At 36.1% G+C, this 19,238-nt stretch overlaps 4 protein-coding genes and 1 non-coding gene across 5 annotated transcripts; 3 read left to right on the top strand and 2 right to left on the bottom strand.

Annotated features, from left to right (window-relative positions):
• Positions 1-1,086: 1,086 nt before the first annotated feature.
• Positions 1,087-4,474, bottom strand: LOC110419739 (CAAX amino terminal protease family protein). Its single transcript, XM_021432836.2, has 5 exons — positions 4,431-4,474; positions 3,383-3,587; positions 3,104-3,262; positions 2,119-2,337; positions 1,087-1,713 (listed from the first exon to the last, which is right to left on the bottom strand). The coding sequence occupies exons 2-5, from the start codon at positions 3,560-3,562 to the stop codon at positions 1,372-1,374; spliced, it is 900 nt and encodes a 299-aa protein (XP_021288511.1). The 5' UTR covers positions 3,563-3,587; positions 4,431-4,474; the 3' UTR covers positions 1,087-1,371.
• Positions 4,434-5,331, top strand: LOC110419749 (Acyl-CoA N-acyltransferases (NAT) superfamily protein). Its single transcript, XM_021432848.1, has 2 exons — positions 4,434-4,760; positions 4,968-5,331. Exons 1-2 carry the CDS (start codon positions 4,508-4,510, stop codon positions 5,195-5,197), a joined length of 483 nt encoding a protein of 160 aa, XP_021288523.1. The 5' UTR covers positions 4,434-4,507; the 3' UTR covers positions 5,198-5,331.
• Positions 5,332-5,869: 538 nt separating this feature from the next.
• Positions 5,870-5,942, bottom strand: TRNAV-UAC (transfer RNA valine (anticodon UAC)). Its single transcript has one exon. It is a non-coding gene; the product is annotated as a tRNA-Val (tRNA).
• Positions 5,943-6,064: 122 nt separating this feature from the next.
• On the top strand, positions 6,065-8,259 carry LOC110420896 (Tetraspanin family protein). Its single transcript, XM_021434294.2, has 5 exons — positions 6,065-6,374; positions 6,696-6,795; positions 7,091-7,171; positions 7,288-7,392; positions 7,906-8,259. Exons 1-5 carry the CDS (start codon positions 6,205-6,207, stop codon positions 8,068-8,070), a joined length of 621 nt encoding a protein of 206 aa, XP_021289969.1. The 5' UTR covers positions 6,065-6,204; the 3' UTR covers positions 8,071-8,259.
• A 6,315-nt stretch (positions 8,260-14,574) lies between these two features.
• On the top strand, positions 14,575-17,819 carry LOC110411410 (expansin-B3-like). The gene is made up of 4 exons (XM_021421553.2): positions 14,575-14,914; positions 15,228-15,534; positions 16,117-16,246; positions 17,295-17,819. The coding sequence occupies exons 1-4, from the start codon at positions 14,746-14,748 to the stop codon at positions 17,487-17,489; spliced, it is 801 nt and encodes a 266-aa protein (XP_021277228.1). The 5' UTR covers positions 14,575-14,745; the 3' UTR covers positions 17,490-17,819.
• Positions 17,820-19,238: the final 1,419 nt, after the last annotated feature.

Raw genomic sequence — 19,238 nt, 5'->3', positions numbered from 1 at the left:
ATATTGCTAGCAGGTAGTAAGCACATTCACAAGAGGATATGCCAGATTTTGCAAATTGCAACACCAGATTTATGTCCAGTCTATTGTTTGAAATTGTCTGATAAATGTAAGAATGCAAAGCCACATCATTCCAAGACCAACATCTCCCCAGTACAATGTAAAGGTCCATAACCGACGGACGCATGCTTTGACATCATTTGTAATTACCTAAATTCAAGTATCATTGGTTAATTAATTTTTTAAACCTATATCACGTGACTTTTAAAAGTTTAAGTTCAAGTTGTTGGTAGTGAATGACTTAAAATCTTATGTAAATCTTAAGAATCTCATTTATATCTCATAGGAGAAGGGGTATCACATGCTACTCTTAAAAAATGTTAAAAATCTCACAACTTCTAACCATATCTACTTGTCACGGGACAGTTCTTCAAACCACCCACCGTGCGGCATTGGATTCGACCCTTTATCCCGACATCGAAACCCAAGTCAACCTTGATGCTCAGCACCCCCAGCAAGCACTCAGCACACCCACACGCAGTACACTATTTTTTGGTCAGTCGGCACACGCACACACACACAGTAGGTCTCAAGCCAACAAGCACACTTGCAGAAAAGGGAAAGGGAGAAAAAAGAGAAGAGTGTTGGAGAATTTTTGAAAGTGAAAAAGAAAAGCTGAGAATGTATTGAATGATCTGATTTACACAATCTACAAAGGCTTATTTATAATCAATTTTCCTCCAAAAGAGTTTCCTCCAAAAGAATTCCCTCCAAAAGAATTTTAAGAGAAAAGCTAAAATTCCAATAGCTCAAGCCATTAAAAGGATTGGTGTAGTGGGTCGTTGTCATCTTTGGCCTCCTAGTGGGTCTAGGCCGTGCACAAGCTGTGTGCCTAGGTGTTGGTAGGTTGGTGCGCATGGGCCGCGCGCAAGCAGTCTGTCTGGGGGCTGTGCGGGCCTACGTGCCGCGCACCCCTGCTGTGTGGGTTGGCGTACCTGGGCCACCGCGAGCAGTCTGCCTGGCTCTGTGCGAGCTGGCTCACCCAAGGGCCTGTGCTGCGGGCCCCTACTGGGCACCCTGCACCTGCCTTCTGCTATCCAGTGGGGGTTCTCTCCCAACAATACTCCCCTGTATACCGGCACTCCGAAACACCCTCGGACCACCTTCAATGCGCTGAACTGCAGTCTGTGACATACCCACCCACGAATACATAGTTGAGAGTGGACCAATCAAGTGGCTTATATATTGTAGAACAGTTCCAAGGTGTTTTTCCTATCATGGGCTGTGTAATGTAGATGCTACATGTGTCAAGCTGTTGATAACACGAGGCGGTAGAGAAACCAGAGAAGATATCAAATGGCTTAAATTTTATATTTAAGATGAAAACGTTACAATCAATGTCAAGGCATTATACAAGGAATGTATGACAATGGAAGATCTCAAGTTTCCAGTTCCACAATAAGAGCACCCAAGGATGCACCCAACGACAAACAATTGTAAAAAGTTCTCTCCAGAGAAGTGAGCTGCACTAAAGATGGCTGCGCTAAGGACAACTGCTTGTTGCCAGTTCAGTGTTGAGACAAGAGATGCCAACAGAAATCCTCTGTAAACCATTTCTTCCAGGAGAGGAGTGATGATGCAGTAAACAATAGCACAGGCAACTTTTGAGATGTCACTGCTCAGAAGCATTTCCTTCAGTATGGGGTTGTTCACATCCTAAATTTTAGATTGAACAAAAAAAAAAGATGCACAAGTCACATATCTTAGAGACATAATAATGTATTGGCAGGAAATGCTGGGGTAAAACTTCAGAGAGAAGAATGCCACGCGCTTATGATGACGTATAAATGCATATAATTGAAGCAAACAACACATTCTGAAACACTTTTAACATGATGGGGTAACTTTAACAATACTCAGCATCTTTTGAACTAAAAGTGCTAATATATCAACAATTTCTGTGTTTTTTTCTGGTTAAATCAGTTAACCTACTGTGGCCAGCTTAATAAATCAGCAAAAAATATTCCATTACCACTAAGTCTCATAAAACTATTTGGTGTTCAGAGCTGAAGAACATATCTGATAAAGAAAACTAAAAGCAATGAAGAGGAGGAAACCAACCTTTACCCCATATAATCTGTCAGCAAGAATTGATGTAAGGAAAACTAACAAAATAAGTATCCCAAAACCCAGTGCCGATGCCAATACCCAGTTCCTCTCTATCGATAACTCACTAGATTTGAAGAAGTCCATAAGCCCATTTTTTGGCTTGAAGGTGCTCTTTAGCAGAAGGAGAGTTGAGATGAGTTCCAAAATATCAAGTAGAAGCAGCGATAGTGACTGCAGCAAAGATCGAATCAAACTAGAGAAGCAACTTTAAAGAGTATGTACATGTTTACAAGTAACACATTCAACCAAAATGATTTCTTCTTTAAGGGCACAGGTAAGACTAGAAAACATAAGTTTAAGTGGACATTTGTGTAATGAACCACCAAAAAAGCACATATCAATATCTTCAACAAACGACTATCCCAATTTTTTACAGACATGTAAACTTCTTTTTAGCCATAAGCCTAGGAAGTTAAAAGAAGGCAGTTTTTCTTTTTCTCTTAAGTGGAAAGCAGAAGTTTATCAAGAGATTACTGAAAGAAGGTAGGATAACTGATAAACTGCTTTTGTGATTTAAATTATCTCTAAAATGTTCTTTCTAGATCAGTCTTGTGATTAGAGTAAGCTTATTAATACATAACAACCTCTATTCATAGAGCCAAGCCAACAAAATCAATTCCTATTTGTTTACAGACATTAAAACTCTCGTCCCAAGTCAAAAGCTCAGCAGACATTTGAGTTTACCAAAAACAAAAATTTTTCTGGTCATTAGCCTTACCTCACCTCTAACATCACGCACTAAAGCTCCCATTTATCTAATTAGAAGCCGGAAAAAGCAACAAAGCTCAGAAAATGGGAGCAAAAAGTGGTCGCAAGGTTACATAAATGAGCAGGGAGCTCAGTTACAGAGTGCCCTCTTTCATTGCTATTCCAATTGGACAGAAGAATTGCATGCCATATATATAAAAAAATTAAAAACCAATAAAGGCCTCATTACCCGAGTCTGGGGATCAAGGACAGGTTGATGCAAGATATAAGCAACAATCGACAAGCCTCCAAAACCCAGAGGAATATGCAAATTGAACATATACACAGCCATGGTGCTCCATAAACTCTCCGTCTTCCATGGAATATCTGATGTCAACACTGAAAACGCCTGTTCATACCCATATTAGAAAACCCATTTCCAGAATTTGATCAGAAAGTACTTTAAAAATAGTTTGGTGAGTTAGATTTAATTTGTAAACATATAAAACATGCAAGTCAGAGAACTTACCTGAGTGGATTTGGCTGTACTTTTGTCTTGGGTGCAGTGACACTTGAGAACAGTAGAACTAGAACTGAATTTGGAGCTATTAAAGGAGTAGAGCAAAGGATTGGCGGATAAAGCGAGTCGTCTGCTAAAACGGCGGCGAAATGTAGGTGTGGCATTAACCTTAGGCCAAGCAAAAATCATTTTTGTTTTCCCCGCTCTTTATCCCCTGTTTCTCAACTGAAATGCCATTTGTATCAAGAAAGCCAAAGGAAATTGATAAAATACATAGAATTCTGTGGTTTTGTTTTTTTAAGTAGATAATTAATATCAGCACAAGGAAATGGGATTGATTTTTCTTTTATATTACTTTATATGATTAGATAGATTTAAACTAGTACACTTAGACTGTCCGTCCAAAAGGTCCAAAATTTATGCAAAAACAAAAAAACAAAAAATTCATTGAAAATTGGTCTCAAATCTGTCAGAAATGGATTCAAAATTCATCAGAAATGAGCCTCAAATCCGTTAGAAATGAACCCATAATCCGTTGAAAAAGAGTCTAATATCCGTCAAAAAAGGGCCCTAATTTTCTGACAATTGAGCTTAATTTTCTTTAAATTAAAATTAGTTATTAAATTAAATGATATAATATTAAAAATGTAATTGAAAATTCTTTTTTATTAACTGTACAATTCAAAATAGTTCACACAATATCTTATTTGTTACAAAAATAAAATTAAGATGAAAAAAAATCCAATACTATAAAAAGCATGAGGATGTACATCATCCGTTACATTTCTACAAATAATTTGTTATCATTTCAATAACGTCTGGCATCACTTTAAAAATCATAGTGGTGATGGTAATAAAATCATTAAAATCATTTTAATGATTTTAGAGTAAGTTTATTTTATTTTTTAATGTGTCTTCCCATTTTCTCTTACATTTCTTACTTATTACAGAGTAGTCATATATTTTTGTTCAGACCAAAAAAAACAACAAAACTTGAATAATAAAAAAGAATGCTAGTGGCTTGACTTAACTATATATAGCTCAGACAGAAACTCACCTGTTTAACTTGACTACTTAAATATACAAACAAGAGTTGGATTTGCCTGGATTGGGAAAGGCAAACAACAGGGAAACATGGAGAGCGGAGCCTTGGTGGTGGTGGAGCTCCGAAGGAACTCAACAAATTTTGAAAAGGTAGTAAAAGAGATTGTGAAGATGGAGAAAAAGATTTTCCCCAAGCACGAGTCACTTGCTAGATCCTTCGATGAAGAGCTGAGAAAGAACAACGCTGGGTTGCTTTACACATCAGATCTTCATGGAGAAGTTGTCGGCTATGTCATGTATTCCTGGCCCTCTTCACTCTCTGCTTCCATATCAAAGCTTGCAGGTGTTTTTTATCCCCTCGTCTTTTAATTTCTAGCATTCTTCCTTCTGACACTGGCCGGTAACCTGCTCGAGTAAAGTACCAAGTTACCTCATTTTGTTTAATGAATATGCCATGCCAAATCTATGTTTTTCTTGTACAGCTGTTTGTTTCAACTTCCGTGATTAATTTCTTTGTTTCTGGGTTGGTTGCTGGAAATTAACCGAACAGTGAAGGAGAGTCATAGAAGGCAAGGCCATGGAGAAGCATTACTAAAAGCGGCAATTGAAAAATGCAGGACCAGAAATGTCCATCGGATATCACTTCACGTTGATCCTTTGAGAAGTGCTGCCATGGGTCTTTACAAGAAGCTTGGTTTTCAAGTTGATAGCTTGATCAAGAGTTACTACTCCGCTGATCGAGATGCCTATAGAATGTATTTGGATTTCGATCCAAAGTAGTATAGGAATAGAGCTTGAAACACTTGTCTCTGTAATTTATTTGGGTTCAACGAGCAAGATGCTAATATTGAAACGTGCACCATTCAATTGAAGAACAACCATTTTTGTCTTTGCTTCTTTTGAGTAAATAAAGGTTAGCCATTCACTCTGTACGTCTTGTATAATTGTCTTTTGAGTAAACAAACAAGTAAAATGGATGATAATTCATTTGGTATTTAACTCATTGATTGATTGATGTATGAACTATTTATTTATAGAACAAGTTCAAATCCTCTTCTTTTAATTATTAAAAAAAATGATAAATGGACATAATCAAGTAAAATAAGTGATGGCATTTGACTGTATGAACTCTTTACCTATAGAGCAAGTTTGCAAGTAAAATAGGTGATGACATTTGACTTATTGGTAAACCCCTATCTATAGAGCAAGTTCAAATCTTCTTCCCTTCAATTAAAAAAAATAATAATGGTGTAAACAAGTAAAACGGGAGCAAGTTCGAATCTCCCTCCCCTCAGAGCAAGTTTACAAGTAAAATGAGTGATGACATTTAACTTATTGGTTAGTACATAAACCCTTATATATAGAGCAAGTTCGAATTTCGCTCCCCTCAATTAAAAAAAAAATAATGGTGTAAACAAGTAAAACGGGTAACAAAATTGAAAATAAATAATTTGATGCTGCCCAGGATCGAACTGGGGACCTTTAGTGTGTAAGACTAACGTGATAACCACTACACCACAGCATCTGGATGACAAATGACTCTGCTCTAACTAACAAAACTACTTATTTTTCTCATAAGCATTCCTTCCAACCGGTAACTATAAAAACCGTTTCAAACCTCCCGCATAAAAGAGCCCGTAACCCCGTACAATCGAAATTTTTTCAGCGTGCTACTCACGCGCCTAGGCCCTAGATTACCAAATCTAGGCTTCCATCCAGGTTTTTCCTGCACATTTTGATTAATTAGATGCAAATTGGGTAAATCTTTTATCAATAGAGCATCAAAAATGGAGAGAGTGGTAAGGAGCTGCGTGCAATCAATATTGAAGCTGGTGAATTCAATTATAGGAATGGTTGGTACGGCTATGATTCTGTATTCAATTTGGTTAATTAGGGTTTGGCAAAGAGAAATTGGGGATTTTTTTCCGTTTGAAGGCTCTGATTATGCAGCTCCATGGTATGTTCTCTATCTAGGGGTTAATGGGGAAGCCTGGGATTTTAAAAAAGTCAATCTTTTGGTTTTTCTTGGGTAATGAAATGTGAAAGGAAATGTGTTTTATATTTGATTTGATGAATTTTTGTTGTTTTCTGTGTTTTTGAATCATTATTAGTTTCCATTTTCTGTTTGGTTGATGGGAAAATGAAGGAAAGTTAAAAATATAAATAGAAGTTTCTAGTTATTCAGTTAGTGTTCTTTTAATTCTCTCCTATTTTGGACGGACCACAATTCAATTTTTCTGCTAAAAATAAATCTCCTTTGTTTGTGGGTGAATTGCAGGTTTATCTACACTTTCCTTGGCCTTGGTGTTACTTTGTGTGTGATAACATGTTTTGGGCATATTGCTGCTGAAACTGCAAATGGCTGTTGCCTTTATTTTGTATCTTTTTTCTTGATTCAGTTAAACTAGATATCAATGCCCCATAATTATCAGGAATGTTACTCAAATTTCGTTCTAGAAGTGCAATGTTACATTGTGGAGTGTTTTGTTTATGGCATACAGTTTCTTATTATTATTATTATTATTATTATTATTATACACATATAACTAACTAGCCCTTCTCAGTTGTTTTGTTCTTTGCTACTATGCTGATGAATATGCTTTACTGCTTCACAAACTCAAATCGCAACATAATGGGATGGTAAATTTGTTGTTGACCTTAAATGCATTTTAGTATATGTCCTTCACCTTTTTACTTCTTATGCTGGAGGCTGCAGTGACGACTGATGGATTTCTGAATAATGACTGGGAGGAGGTATATCACATACAAAAGCTGATAATTGAATAAATTTTGGACGTCTTTTGATGGTACAGCTTACTACATTTGCTTGTCAAAACTTAATGTGATCACTATGCTGATTTTTATACCAGGACTTTCCAGTGGATCCAAGTGGGAGTTTTAATAAGTTCAAAGATTTCATCAGGTCGAACTTCGAATTCTGCAAGTGGATAGGCTTTTCTGTCGTGTCTGTACAGGTTAATATCTTTCTTGGAATGAAAGTGATGGTAAATTGTACATTGCATTTCACGTAATTAACTACAGTGACATTAGCATGTTCAGTTGTAGGGTTGAAATATGTCGTTTGGTTATTTGTCCCTGCAATGCAAATGATTTGGATGCATGTTTATGATTGGCTGTATCCCACATAGACAAATAGCAAGTCACCCTCTGTGCACTTGAGGGTTGTTGAAGTTACCATGCTGTTTCACTGATAGAAGCAATTTCCTAAATGCTACTTGGTAAGCTGGAAAATATGAAATGGAATTGAAGCAGAAGCTTACAGGTATAGTTGAGGGTTTGCGTTTTGATGGCCTGTTGTCAGCTTCACTCTATTGCTTTCGAAGCTTCCCTCCCTCCTTCCCTCCTCTTTCATGATTCTCCTCTTGAGTTTTTCCCATTTCTAATGTGAAAGTTTGTTTAGGTTAGAGGAGTAAGATTGGCATGCCCTGGTTATCATATGCTTGACCGTCTACCTTCTTCTTTTGCAGGGACTATGTATCCTATTGGCAATGCTACTTAAAGCTCTTGGGCCACATCAATATTATGAGAGTGATGATGATATTGATCCTGAGAGGGTTCCACTCCTGAAGAATGCTGTTCACCCACCTTATGTCGTTGGCAACCCTGCTTATGGATCCCATAGTAATGCCTGAAATAGGAGAATTAAGTGTATGGTAAAAATCATGTGCTTAAGCCTGGGATTGAGAGCTGTTTGCTTAGCGTTGAGTGTTGAGTTACTAATGTAAAGAATGAGGTATCAAGTTTTGCGAATCAAGCTCATGTTGGGTTTGGAATGGTATACCTTGGCTGCTCATTTGGGTGGTGCTTTGCATCCAAATCTCCTCATTTACTAAAATATATTTCTGTGTTTCAAAATAAAAGTAAAAAGTAAAAGAGTAAATACAAAATTTAGGACCAGACTTTGGGTTTAATGTGCAATATAGGAACTCTAATTTTGTGTAATTAAGAAAATAATGTTACCATAAAGAAATCTGCCAATGGTCAACCGTCTAAGTCATTATTAGATGTGACATTATATGAAAAAATTGAACTATGGGTACGATTGGTTTATGAAATAAGCATGGATGGAATAAAATAGTTATTTTGTGATAATGAAATAAGATAATATAAGAATAGAATAAAGTAAGTATTATGCAATTTGGTACAGTGAAACGAATTGAGGTAAGAATTGCTATTGTAACATTGTAGTGTTTAACTGGTTAAAAAAACATTAAAACAAGAAAAAAAATGATAAAAAGATAAAAATATTTGTTATTATATTAGCATTTATTTTCAACAAAATAGTGCATTGTATTGCTTTCGTCAAAATTATATATTTTGTATATTATTTTGATACAAAGTTCAACCTTGTCACAGACAAAAAAAAAAAAGAAATTTCTTGAGACTTTTAGAAATTTATCAAAGTATTATTTTCATCTAAATAATATTTTTGATATACAATATTTGATAAAAAGAAAACTCACTCAGGCATAAGTTTTTGTCCATTATGCAAAATGTTATGCACCTTTTAACAAGTTTAATCAATTCAATGAAAGGAGTTGCAAGCCCAAGGCATTAAATAAAGAACAAAAAATAGGACTGCAGCAAACTAAGCTTAGAACATTATACAATGAACAAAAAACAGGGCACTTGAGCATATTCAGTTCAACTTATTTTCCTTTGCATCAAATATGTACATGATCACAAGTGGAGCTGGAAAAGTGGATGGTGGATGAGAGCATGTTGAGAATCCAATGATTCCATATGGTGTTGCAGAAAAAAGATGAAATCAAGTACTAAAACAACTAGAAGGAAGAAGACTGAAAACGGCATCACTTTAGTTGTTGTGTTAGTGTTTAGTGAAACACATTAAGCATTGTCATTTTGACCCTTAGATATTTGTTTGCTTAAAACATTTTTGCTGATGCCATTTCATTTGGCTACTTGTAAGGCTGAAAAGCCACGTTTTCTATTCTGTTTTTTTTTTACTTTTCTCTTAGCTGTTGAAGGCCATTGTAGTGCATAGTGACCCAAGATTCCCGTGGTTAGCTGATTCCATTTTTTCATTTTATTTTCGATTTTCTCGGCTTTGTCTGTAACTACCCATATATATATTTTCTTGAGAATGAAAATGGCTCTTGAGTTCTTCTCTCCAAATTTTGGTTTCTACAATTTCTTCTCTATTCCTAAAATCATTTTAGATCCTCTGTTCTTTAGCTCAAGCTTCATCAGAAATTTTACAGAGCAACTTAGCTAGAAAGGTTGAAGAGAACAATGTGGCTGGAAGCGAACGACGGAGAAGGGGAAAAGAGAGAAAATTTGATTTTATATGGATAAGGTTGTAATTTTTTAAATTTATGAGGGGTAATTTCATCTTAATGATTTTGAAAGTTATTTCATCATACATATGGAATAATTAATATCAAGGGAGTTGAGTTTAATTAAAGATGACTTTTTACTAATCTTGAAGATTAGTTAAAACTTAAAAATTGTTATATTTTACCAAATTGCCAATAGCTAGGAATAGATAGGAACAAACGTGCTGTATATGAATGATAATCAATGTGGCAATTAGTTAAGACGGTGTGAATGTACTCTGATGCATAATTGATGAAAATTTCGAAATTCTTTTCTGGATAGTCACATTTTTTTTCATTCTAATAAAAGTTTATTGTTTTTAGTGGTATATTGTTAATACTCTAGAGTTCATTTTGATAATAAATATCTTTCATTTTAAACTATTGGGTCTTACGATTTTATTCCATTAAAAATATTTTATAAATTGAAACTAATATGAATATTTAAGATACTTAATCTTATTTTAATACATAATCAAGGTGACTCTCGATCCTCAACTGCAACAGGAAAGAAGTAAATATATTCAAGGTCAGCAACAATTCTCAAACTAGTGAGCACTACCCTTTCTAACATGGCCGATTTGCCTTCTTTCGCTATCAGTTAGGCTGTTCTTTGATGCAAAGGCCTTGGAGCTATGCATCCTAATGCCCACTTCGAGTTTGTAATTTGTTCTACGTCTTGTGCATGGAAGAGGGCTTGTAAGGCATTCTCTCTATTTTTTTTTTTGGCGATTATAAAATAAACTAAAGGGTAAAAGATATGGTAAAAAATGCGAAAATGAACTCTTGTCGAAATGAAAGGCAGCTTACCTTAGGGTAGAGGAAATTACTTAAGAATGGGTGAGATGTGGTTCCAATTTTGGATTCTGATAAATCGAGTTCGGTTAAAAAAGCACAGGCAACTGATTCATTTAAAAAAAGTTCAGAGAATACATTGATCTAATCAAGTCTGTTAACTAGGTGAAGATTGAATCAGAAATCATGTCAATAAATCTGTTGCTTTCAGGATTGGAGAATCACAGCTTCTTTTACAGGAATCCCTTCATAAATCATCAAAAATGGCATGTGCTAAACAGCTCAATACAAAATCAAACATAACCAAAGTACCCTAGCATGGATATATAAATTTTTCATACAGCTCGCAAGCAGACTTTACAACTACCAGATACTCTACTTTACTAGAGAAGCTACAGAAAACATGACAACAAAGGTAAGATCTTATAAAGTAATTTGAAGCAAAGCTTAATTTACTCGAGCTTTTCCCTTCTCTCCCCTCCATGGATGTTTGCCTTTTTTAAAGATTGATTCAGGTACTCATTCGTGCTTTATTCTGGGATATTTATATGTATATAATAGTAGTTAATTGAGGAGCAATAACTGCTTAAATGTATGCGCAGTAAAATAATGAAGGCCAGTTTGTGCTGTAAGCTGAATGGATTCACGTGGTATCTTCTTCAACGGTAGCTGCTTTAACTACCAAATAATCATTCTTTATTAAAGCATAATTAAAATTTGTTTTCTCATTAACTTTTTTATAAGCCATCGTGCATGTTTATGTAGTAAACTATTTATTAATTAACAGGTTTGCTGCACTTTTTGCTACATGCCCTCATTACAAAGTACGAAAATTTGGGTTTAAACCGAAGCTAGCTAGCTGATGTTGGACCGTTAGCAACGCCATATTTTCTGACCACGGTTTTCTCTCATCTGCACTTTTTGTGCACAGCATTGCATAAGAACTTTCTTCTCAGATGGTCAAAGAATGCTTTTCATTTCTTTTCTTCTTTTAGTTTTTTTTTTAAAATTTCTCTTTAATAAAGATTTATTCAGATCTTCTTTTGAGAGCAATTGCTCTTTATTTAATTATTCGGGCGCAAATTGCTTTTAAGTCTTCACATTGCAGCATTAATTCTAAAGCCCCACCTGTCAAACAGCGATTATCAATGACTTTTGGAATATCTTATCATTGGAATTTATGCACCATCACAGGCAGCATTGTGTATCAATTAAAAAAAATAAAAGATATACTCTGATTGCTTGATTGAGTCTGAAAATGAGCATGACATTCGAAAACTCCAGTGGAGTCAATCACTGTTTATTAAGTCGTGTTTCGCGTGAGCTTTGGGTAATTACGATTGTAGCCGCATTTCCATCATTCAAGGAGATTTATATTTGTAAAAAAAAATAGAGAATAGTGATGTTCATGTAATTTTGTGGAGAAGAAAACAAGCATTCAGAAGTTTTGTTTTCTTTGTCCATCTCTGTTTTCTCTGTCAGGTTCACACTAATCTTCAATTAGAAGCGTTCTTTTTTTTCTTTGAATATAGCATATACCCATTTGGAAATACCTTACAAATTTGTGAGGGCAATCACGAAAAATTAGTATGCTAATGTTGAAAATCAAGTATATCAGGATGAATTAATATATATATATATATATTCTGCCAAAATAGAATAGTAGAACTAGAGTTGAAAATGTGTGAACTGAGCAGAGTCTGCAGACGATCCTTGTGAATAAGACGTACGCGGGCAAGGGGTCACAACTCACATGCAATGTCTATGCTTGCAGACAAAGAAGAATTTTTATGCAAATCCTCTTTGAAATTTGATGACATTTTCTTTTGTACCTACTTATGTTTGATAAATGTGTGGAGTAATTCCTCCCCCCTTGAAATTTGTGGAGATTTTTTTTCTTCCTGAATTGTTGGCTCTTGGATCACCTCCCCCCCAAAGAGACCCATCATTGTAGAAATAAAAATAAAAAAGTAACTAACAAACAAAAGAGTAAAATCTTTTAAACCCATCAGTGACTGGAAGCTGCTTTTTCCAACAAATGAAATTTGCTTGATCCACTAAATTACATGCAACTTCAGTGGAGGGAGCAATATCATTAGTGGCAATAATATTGCCAAACCCTTGACAACCTAAACAAATGGAGAAGCAATGGCATAATTAGGATTTTGGAATCGGAATTGATCTGATTTCAAATCTTTGATTTATCCACAATTTTAATTAGAATTCAGTTTGAAAAAAGAATCCACAGCAGTGGCATTTTGAGCTTTGTCTGTAGGTACAAGGACTGGAGAGGCACTGTGTGGTTAAGATATGAGTCAGAGTCATGTTACAGTCAGTAACAGATGGCGGGCTCACATCGTTAGTCTTGTGCAAACAAATTAAACACGATTCATTTGTTTGGTATATCCCCACTGGATGAGTTGAGTGGTCCACTTGTGGAATTGACAAGGGTATTGTCAAGAAAAGGCTAGTCAATGGTTTTGCCTGATAGATAGGGCCACCAATAATTCAACACTTGGGCTTGCCCTCTCAACTCACCAAGGACATCTCTGCTTTGATACACAAATTTATTTCTTCTCTTAGATAAAAGGAGAATATATATATATATATATATATCTTTTTTGTTTGTGAAATGTCTCTTTTAAAAAAGATATATTATCACATGGGTTTGGCTAGTGTGTGTGTGTAGAATCAGAATCTGTATGGATTCTTTGCTTGAGGGCATGTTTGGAGAATAAACAGTTACTGCTCAATTATGGATTGAAATAACAGAAAATGGATCTCATCCCACCACTCACCAATTTGCCCCAAGATAATTATGTTGTCCTTGTAACCACAAAATTCATTTCAGTTCATTTCATCTTTGATGAGAGGACAATGATAGATATCTTTTTCTTCTTTCCTTTTGTTCTGTCTTGTAATTACACTACATTCTGAGTCACATCCTTCTTTTTCTTTAATCCCTTTATTACATAGCGCAAACAGAATTCAAATTTGTTTTATAATCATTAAAACTTTTATTTATCCAAAGGAGCAAGGAAACTGAAAACCTTCTATATAGGAACTAAGAAACCAGAAATAATTATGAGGAAAACAATCGACAGGATGCAAAAAGACAACACAGTTAAATTAAAACTATATCCTTCCCATCCCAACTAATATAACACTACTGTTAACTAACTGATTGGGGATATGTTTCAGGTTAGAATTTAAGGTTCAATTTCAGAATCTTAAATTCAAATTCTATGATGGTTATAATGAGATTTATGAAATAAGAAGAGATTATTTTATATTGTATAGTATAATACTATATGTACAAAAGATTTTTAAATTATTAATACATCAAAATTGACACAAATTAATTTTTATATAAGTCACGTTAATTAGTTGCATGTGAAATTCATGAACCACGTAATTTAAAGAATATGAGTGAAAAAGAATAACACAATTTTCCATTTGCTACGGTACAATTTGATTCTGATCAAATGCCATTCAAACCCCTAAATCCTTGAGCCAAAAAGTTTAGTTGAATCCAAGACATAAATTCATTAGTTCTCAAAGAAAAATAGGTCAACAAAATCAGGCTAAACATTTTCACATTCCAGGACACAGCCCGAATCAGAAAACATGTTCCGAGGCAAAACATTGTAGCTTCTGCTACGAAGGCAAAGCGATCCATTTTTGGCATGTTGATATGCTACACGACATCGTTTTTACTGCACCAATAAGGCTCGAACGGCCAGCCATCACATGGCCCTTTGTTAAAAAAAAAACAACAATATTAACGGTCGAATACCCAAATGACCAAAACACCCATCAGGCTCCCTTCCAGGTACGGTCACGCGGAATTAACGCCTTAACCGTCGGTGGGGCCCCCTCAGCCCTAATGGCACCTAAGTAAATAGAACCAAAACTAGTGGATCCCATAGTCACACAAAAAAAAAAAAATAAAAGCAAAAAAAAAAAGGCACACATAGCTTTTCCTCTGCTTCTATATATGTATGTAACTCTGAACACTGTCTTCAGTCTAATGCTCGATGCAAATCAAAACTGTTGGCAGAACAAGCTAGCTCTATTACCTGCATTTTTCTAGCTAGTTTTTCTTTTATTTTTGCTTTTCATCTTAATTTGCAACATTCAAGGCTGAAACAAGTGGTGGCACCGCCAGTTAACACAATGCAGCGCCGCCGTGGATTCATTGGGGTTGTTGCATTATGTTGCCTAGTGTTGTTGGAGTGTTTGAAGGTGTCTGGTAAGGTTCCAGCTCCGGGAAAAGTTTCTGACCTACATTGGCATCCAGCCACCGCCACTTGGTACGGCAGTCCTGACGGAGACGGTAGCGACGGTAACTGCCCACCACTGGCTTCCATCCCCGTAATGTCATATGTTTTTAGATCTGCAACAGGGTTTTCTAGCATACTATATTAGCTGTTTTACAGTTTTTCTCGAGCCGACTAGTAGAGTTCCGAGTCGACTCAAGCTAATTAATCAGCTTTAAATGTTAAATGTCATGCTCAATTTTGTCTTAATTTTACTTTTCTAAGGTGAATTATCAAGTCAAAGTATCTCGCTTCGATTTTTCGGCCTAGTAATTGAAGTGTCAGGATATTTATATGCAGAATGTTGAGTGAAGTAAGGATTCTTGTGATTTTGTGCAGGAGGGGCATGTGGGTACGGCTCGTTAGTTGACGTGAAGCCACTTAGGGCCAGGGTGGGAGCGGTGAGCCCAGTGCTGTTCAAGAACGGGGAAGGGTGTGGGGCATGCTACAAAGTTAGGTGCCTAGACAAGAGCATATGCTCAAGGAGGGCCGTGACCATCATTGTAACCGACGAGTGCCCTGGAGGGTACTGCGCCAATGGCCGCACCCACTTCGACCTGAGTGGTGCAGCCTTTGGCCGCATGGCTATAAACGGTGAGAGTGCACAGCTCAGGAACCGAGGCGAACTCCCAGTCGTTTACAGAAGGTATGTCGTCTGCCTTGCTCTGTACCATGTTCTTATTCCTTGGTTCCTTCAACGGTCTTTCTTTTTTGTTGTCACTTCTATTTTGTCACTTTTCTTTCTTTCTTTCTTGGTTTTATTTTGGGAATAAGTCCGTTATTGCTTTTACTACTAAGGACTCTAGTAACTTTTTTTTAACCCTAATTACGACCACGCAACATGGCTAAAAGGTTTTTTATTTTCTTAATTTTGATGAAAATTGCCATAAGCCCATAGCCCCGCAACTTTCGAGTCGTATGGTATCATATTTTATGAAAAGAGTTTGTTTCTTGCGAGGGAATAAAAGGCAAAGAAAAAAAAATCCGAAGATCCGGATAAACTATTACGGCTGTCTCGATTTCACACGTAAATGGGTAGACCATTGACCGTACTTTTGACCTTTTACCACTAAAAATTAAAGAAAAGGGGCCACGTCCTGTCTGGGCTTCTGAGGCAAAGAATTCAAGGCCCAACAGTAAATTTGTTACAGTTTGCCTCAGTCTTTTTTCCACTTTTGTCTCCAACAGCATTGCTTTCTTATATTAAATATTGTGATTTAAATTATAGGACCCCATGTAAATATCCTGGGAAGAACATTGCCTTCCATGTTAATGAAGGTTCAACTGATTATTGGCTATCTCTTCTGGTGGAGTTTGAGGATGGAGATGGAGATGTTGGGTCAATGCATATAAGAGAAGTAAGTGCTATTTTCTTCTCGACAATTTCAACTGTTCATTTGGTTATAAAAGTTTTACGAAGGAAGTTATTTTGATTTCAATGCATAAATCTTTGTGACTTCCATGGCCCAATACAGGCAAAAGCAGAAAGCAAAAAGCAAAAAGCTCTCTTTAGGCTCCACAAAATTCAGATATGACTAACTTTAGGAAAATTCTTAGTGCTACATCAATAAAGTGCAAAAGATACTAGGCCTTCGCCTGCATCTTCAAAAGCCAGGCACTTTCACATTTACAATGAAAAAGGCCGCGTAAACTTGTTCAAAAAATTAGTCTCAAGGTAGTGTCCATACCTCAAAAAAGGTAATGGCCGGATGTTTTAAAATCATTAATTATTATTAACCTTTTTTTTAAAGATAGGCAGTTCCTAATATCATGGATTTGCCTGCTTAATCAGATGTCATTAACCCAACATATGGACATCTTGTTAGAAAACCTTGCCCTTTGCTTTGTCTACACAAACAATTAGGCTATTTTAATCAGTAGTAGTAATATTTTTGTGCTTATGGTTTGCCTAATGGCGCCAATGTGCAAAGTGCTGAAAAGCACTTTTTCTACTGTTACTTTTCCTTCCATTGACTACTTAAGACATATTATTGAATCTCGACTCAAATGCATGTGATATAGGGGCCAGGCCACGCTCAAAAATGTCCCATCCTTATAGCATGTTCAAAATTATTATTATTGTTATTTTTGTCATTTCTTTTCTTTTTCCTCCAAACCCATGAGGCAAAAGAATATCGTTTAGAAATTGTGACATTAGCATGTGAGTTGCTTTCCACTCGCACTATCTGATTAGTGTGTCCGCAAGCTATGGACAATAACCAAGTCTCAGCCACTTTTTGTTCTTAGCGTTTAACCCATTTTTTTCCATAGGTTTGAAGGTGAAAAAACACTTGCAAAAGTTCAAAGACTCGAAATCCACAAAACTAGATTGAGAGATAAACAGGGTTAGGTTCATATGCTGAATTGCAAAGACTAATGTATTTTTTGGCATTTGGATGTTGGCAGGCAAATTCTGATGAGTGGTTAGAGATGAATCATCTATGGGGAGCAAATTGGTGCATAATTAGGGGACCCTTGAAAGGACCATTCTCGGTGAAACTAACAACACTATCAACAGGAAGAGCGCTCTCTGCAAGGGATGTCATTCCAAGAAATTGGTCGCCAAAAGCAACTTACACCTCTCGCCTTAACTTCTTCTAACCGTGGAAAGTAATGCCAATTGGTTCATTGCACCCTAGTCCCCATGACACAAAAAGTATTCGTTGTCCCCCTCCTCCTTTTTTAAAAAAGAGAAGGTAATCGTTGGACAGCATAATAGCATCCAAGGGTCTTTCTTCTTCTGTTTCCACCCCACGAGTTTTCTCTACTTTAGTAGTGTGCAAGTGGTTGTAGATGTAGCCCTCTCCAAAGGAGAGAGTGCGTTTAGTATCGTTCCTGCCATTCGTGTTTGAATGTAAGTTTGTGGCCCAATGGATTTTAATGAAATTTGGAGCATTGAATGTAAGAGTACTAGTATTTATTGTGTGTCAATTTGTGCACGAACTTATCTTTCCTCTCCCAGGATCTTTATTCAAAATCTTACATACTTCAAACCGATTGAAGTTCAAATTTTCGTGGCTAAAGAATATAAGATGGTGAGCACGTTATTTTAATCAGCAAGATTATGAAAATAAGGAATGAGATTCCGCAACAAACCAAATTTTTGACATTAGAATATCTCAAAGAAATCTTGGAAGATCTGTATGCATAATATCCATAATAATTGTCAACATAATTATTACAATATTTTTGAAACATAGTATCATACTAAAGTTATCTATTTTGTATATATTCTTATCTTAAACACCATCTTGGCATTGTTTAAGCCAGATCTAACTTTCACAAAAAATGACCACCAATCAACATCACAGCCACTGTAACACCAGAAATCTTGGTATTCGCTATTTACATTGTTTTGAGTTGTGATGAATCCAGGTCACCTTTGGACCACCGCACCGCACCCATGTGCTCGCCATGTGTCGACGTCATCCGCCATGCCATGCTGGCTAGTCCGCAAGAGTCGTTGTGCGTTGGTTCACATTATTTAGTCACATTCAAAGTGTTCCAATGTCGTAACTGTTGCCGTAGCAAAGCAGCTACTGAGTGCTGACAAGGGGTCTGTGACCACCACACACGTGCAGCATATCCCGTTTGAATCCTCATAGAAACACCCTTGTCATTGAAAACTCAAAAGAAGAAAAAAAAAAAGGGCATCTTATTTCCCCTCTAGGCCTAATGTCTTTATTGTCACGTGGGAGGCCACATGTTTGTTGTGGATAGGGTTAATGGTAGATCATAACAACGACATCTCCTTTGCAAATTCTAATATATATATATATATATATATAAAAGAAATTTTCCCTTGTAATGTTGATGGGAAATTCTAATCCGCTCTTTTAAACTGGTGTTGTGATCAATCTAACATATGGCCAACAGAAATTAGAGATATTGAATGCAAGTGGCAGTTTAAGTTTGATAAAATAAGGGGTAGACTATGTGGAAACTAAAGCAATGGCCAACTATACTCATGATCTAATCTTTCAATTTTTGTTTTGTTACATTTTACTTTTTTTTACTTTTATTTTGATCGTTATATTGCATAGTTAATCTTGATCGTTGATAAATAGGTTGGAGATATAGGAATAAATAAAGGGATGATCGGCAACCTCCAGGACTTTGATTGATGGTGTTTATTTTAGCATTATATAGAAGACGGTTGGCAATTATGTCCTTTACCTTGAAGAATAAACAAACAGAAAACGTTAGAGATAGTAAAAGCAAGAACAAACATTCATTCGATTCTTTTTTCAGAGTAATGGCTCGCTCAAGAGTCATGTAGCACAGGCAGGTGTCTAGGACCGCAGTTCAGGACATTAGAAAGAGCTTGGGGTGTTTCGGAGTGCCGGCATA

This window comes from Theobroma umbraticum, unplaced genomic scaffold (assembly GCF_002168275.2).
Source record: "Theobroma umbraticum cultivar Fairchild unplaced genomic scaffold, ASM216827v3 scaffold_30.0, whole genome shotgun sequence".
Lineage (NCBI taxonomy): Eukaryota > Viridiplantae > Streptophyta > Magnoliopsida > Malvales > Malvaceae > Theobroma > Theobroma umbraticum.
This window is presented reverse-complemented; position numbering and strand designations above follow the sequence as displayed.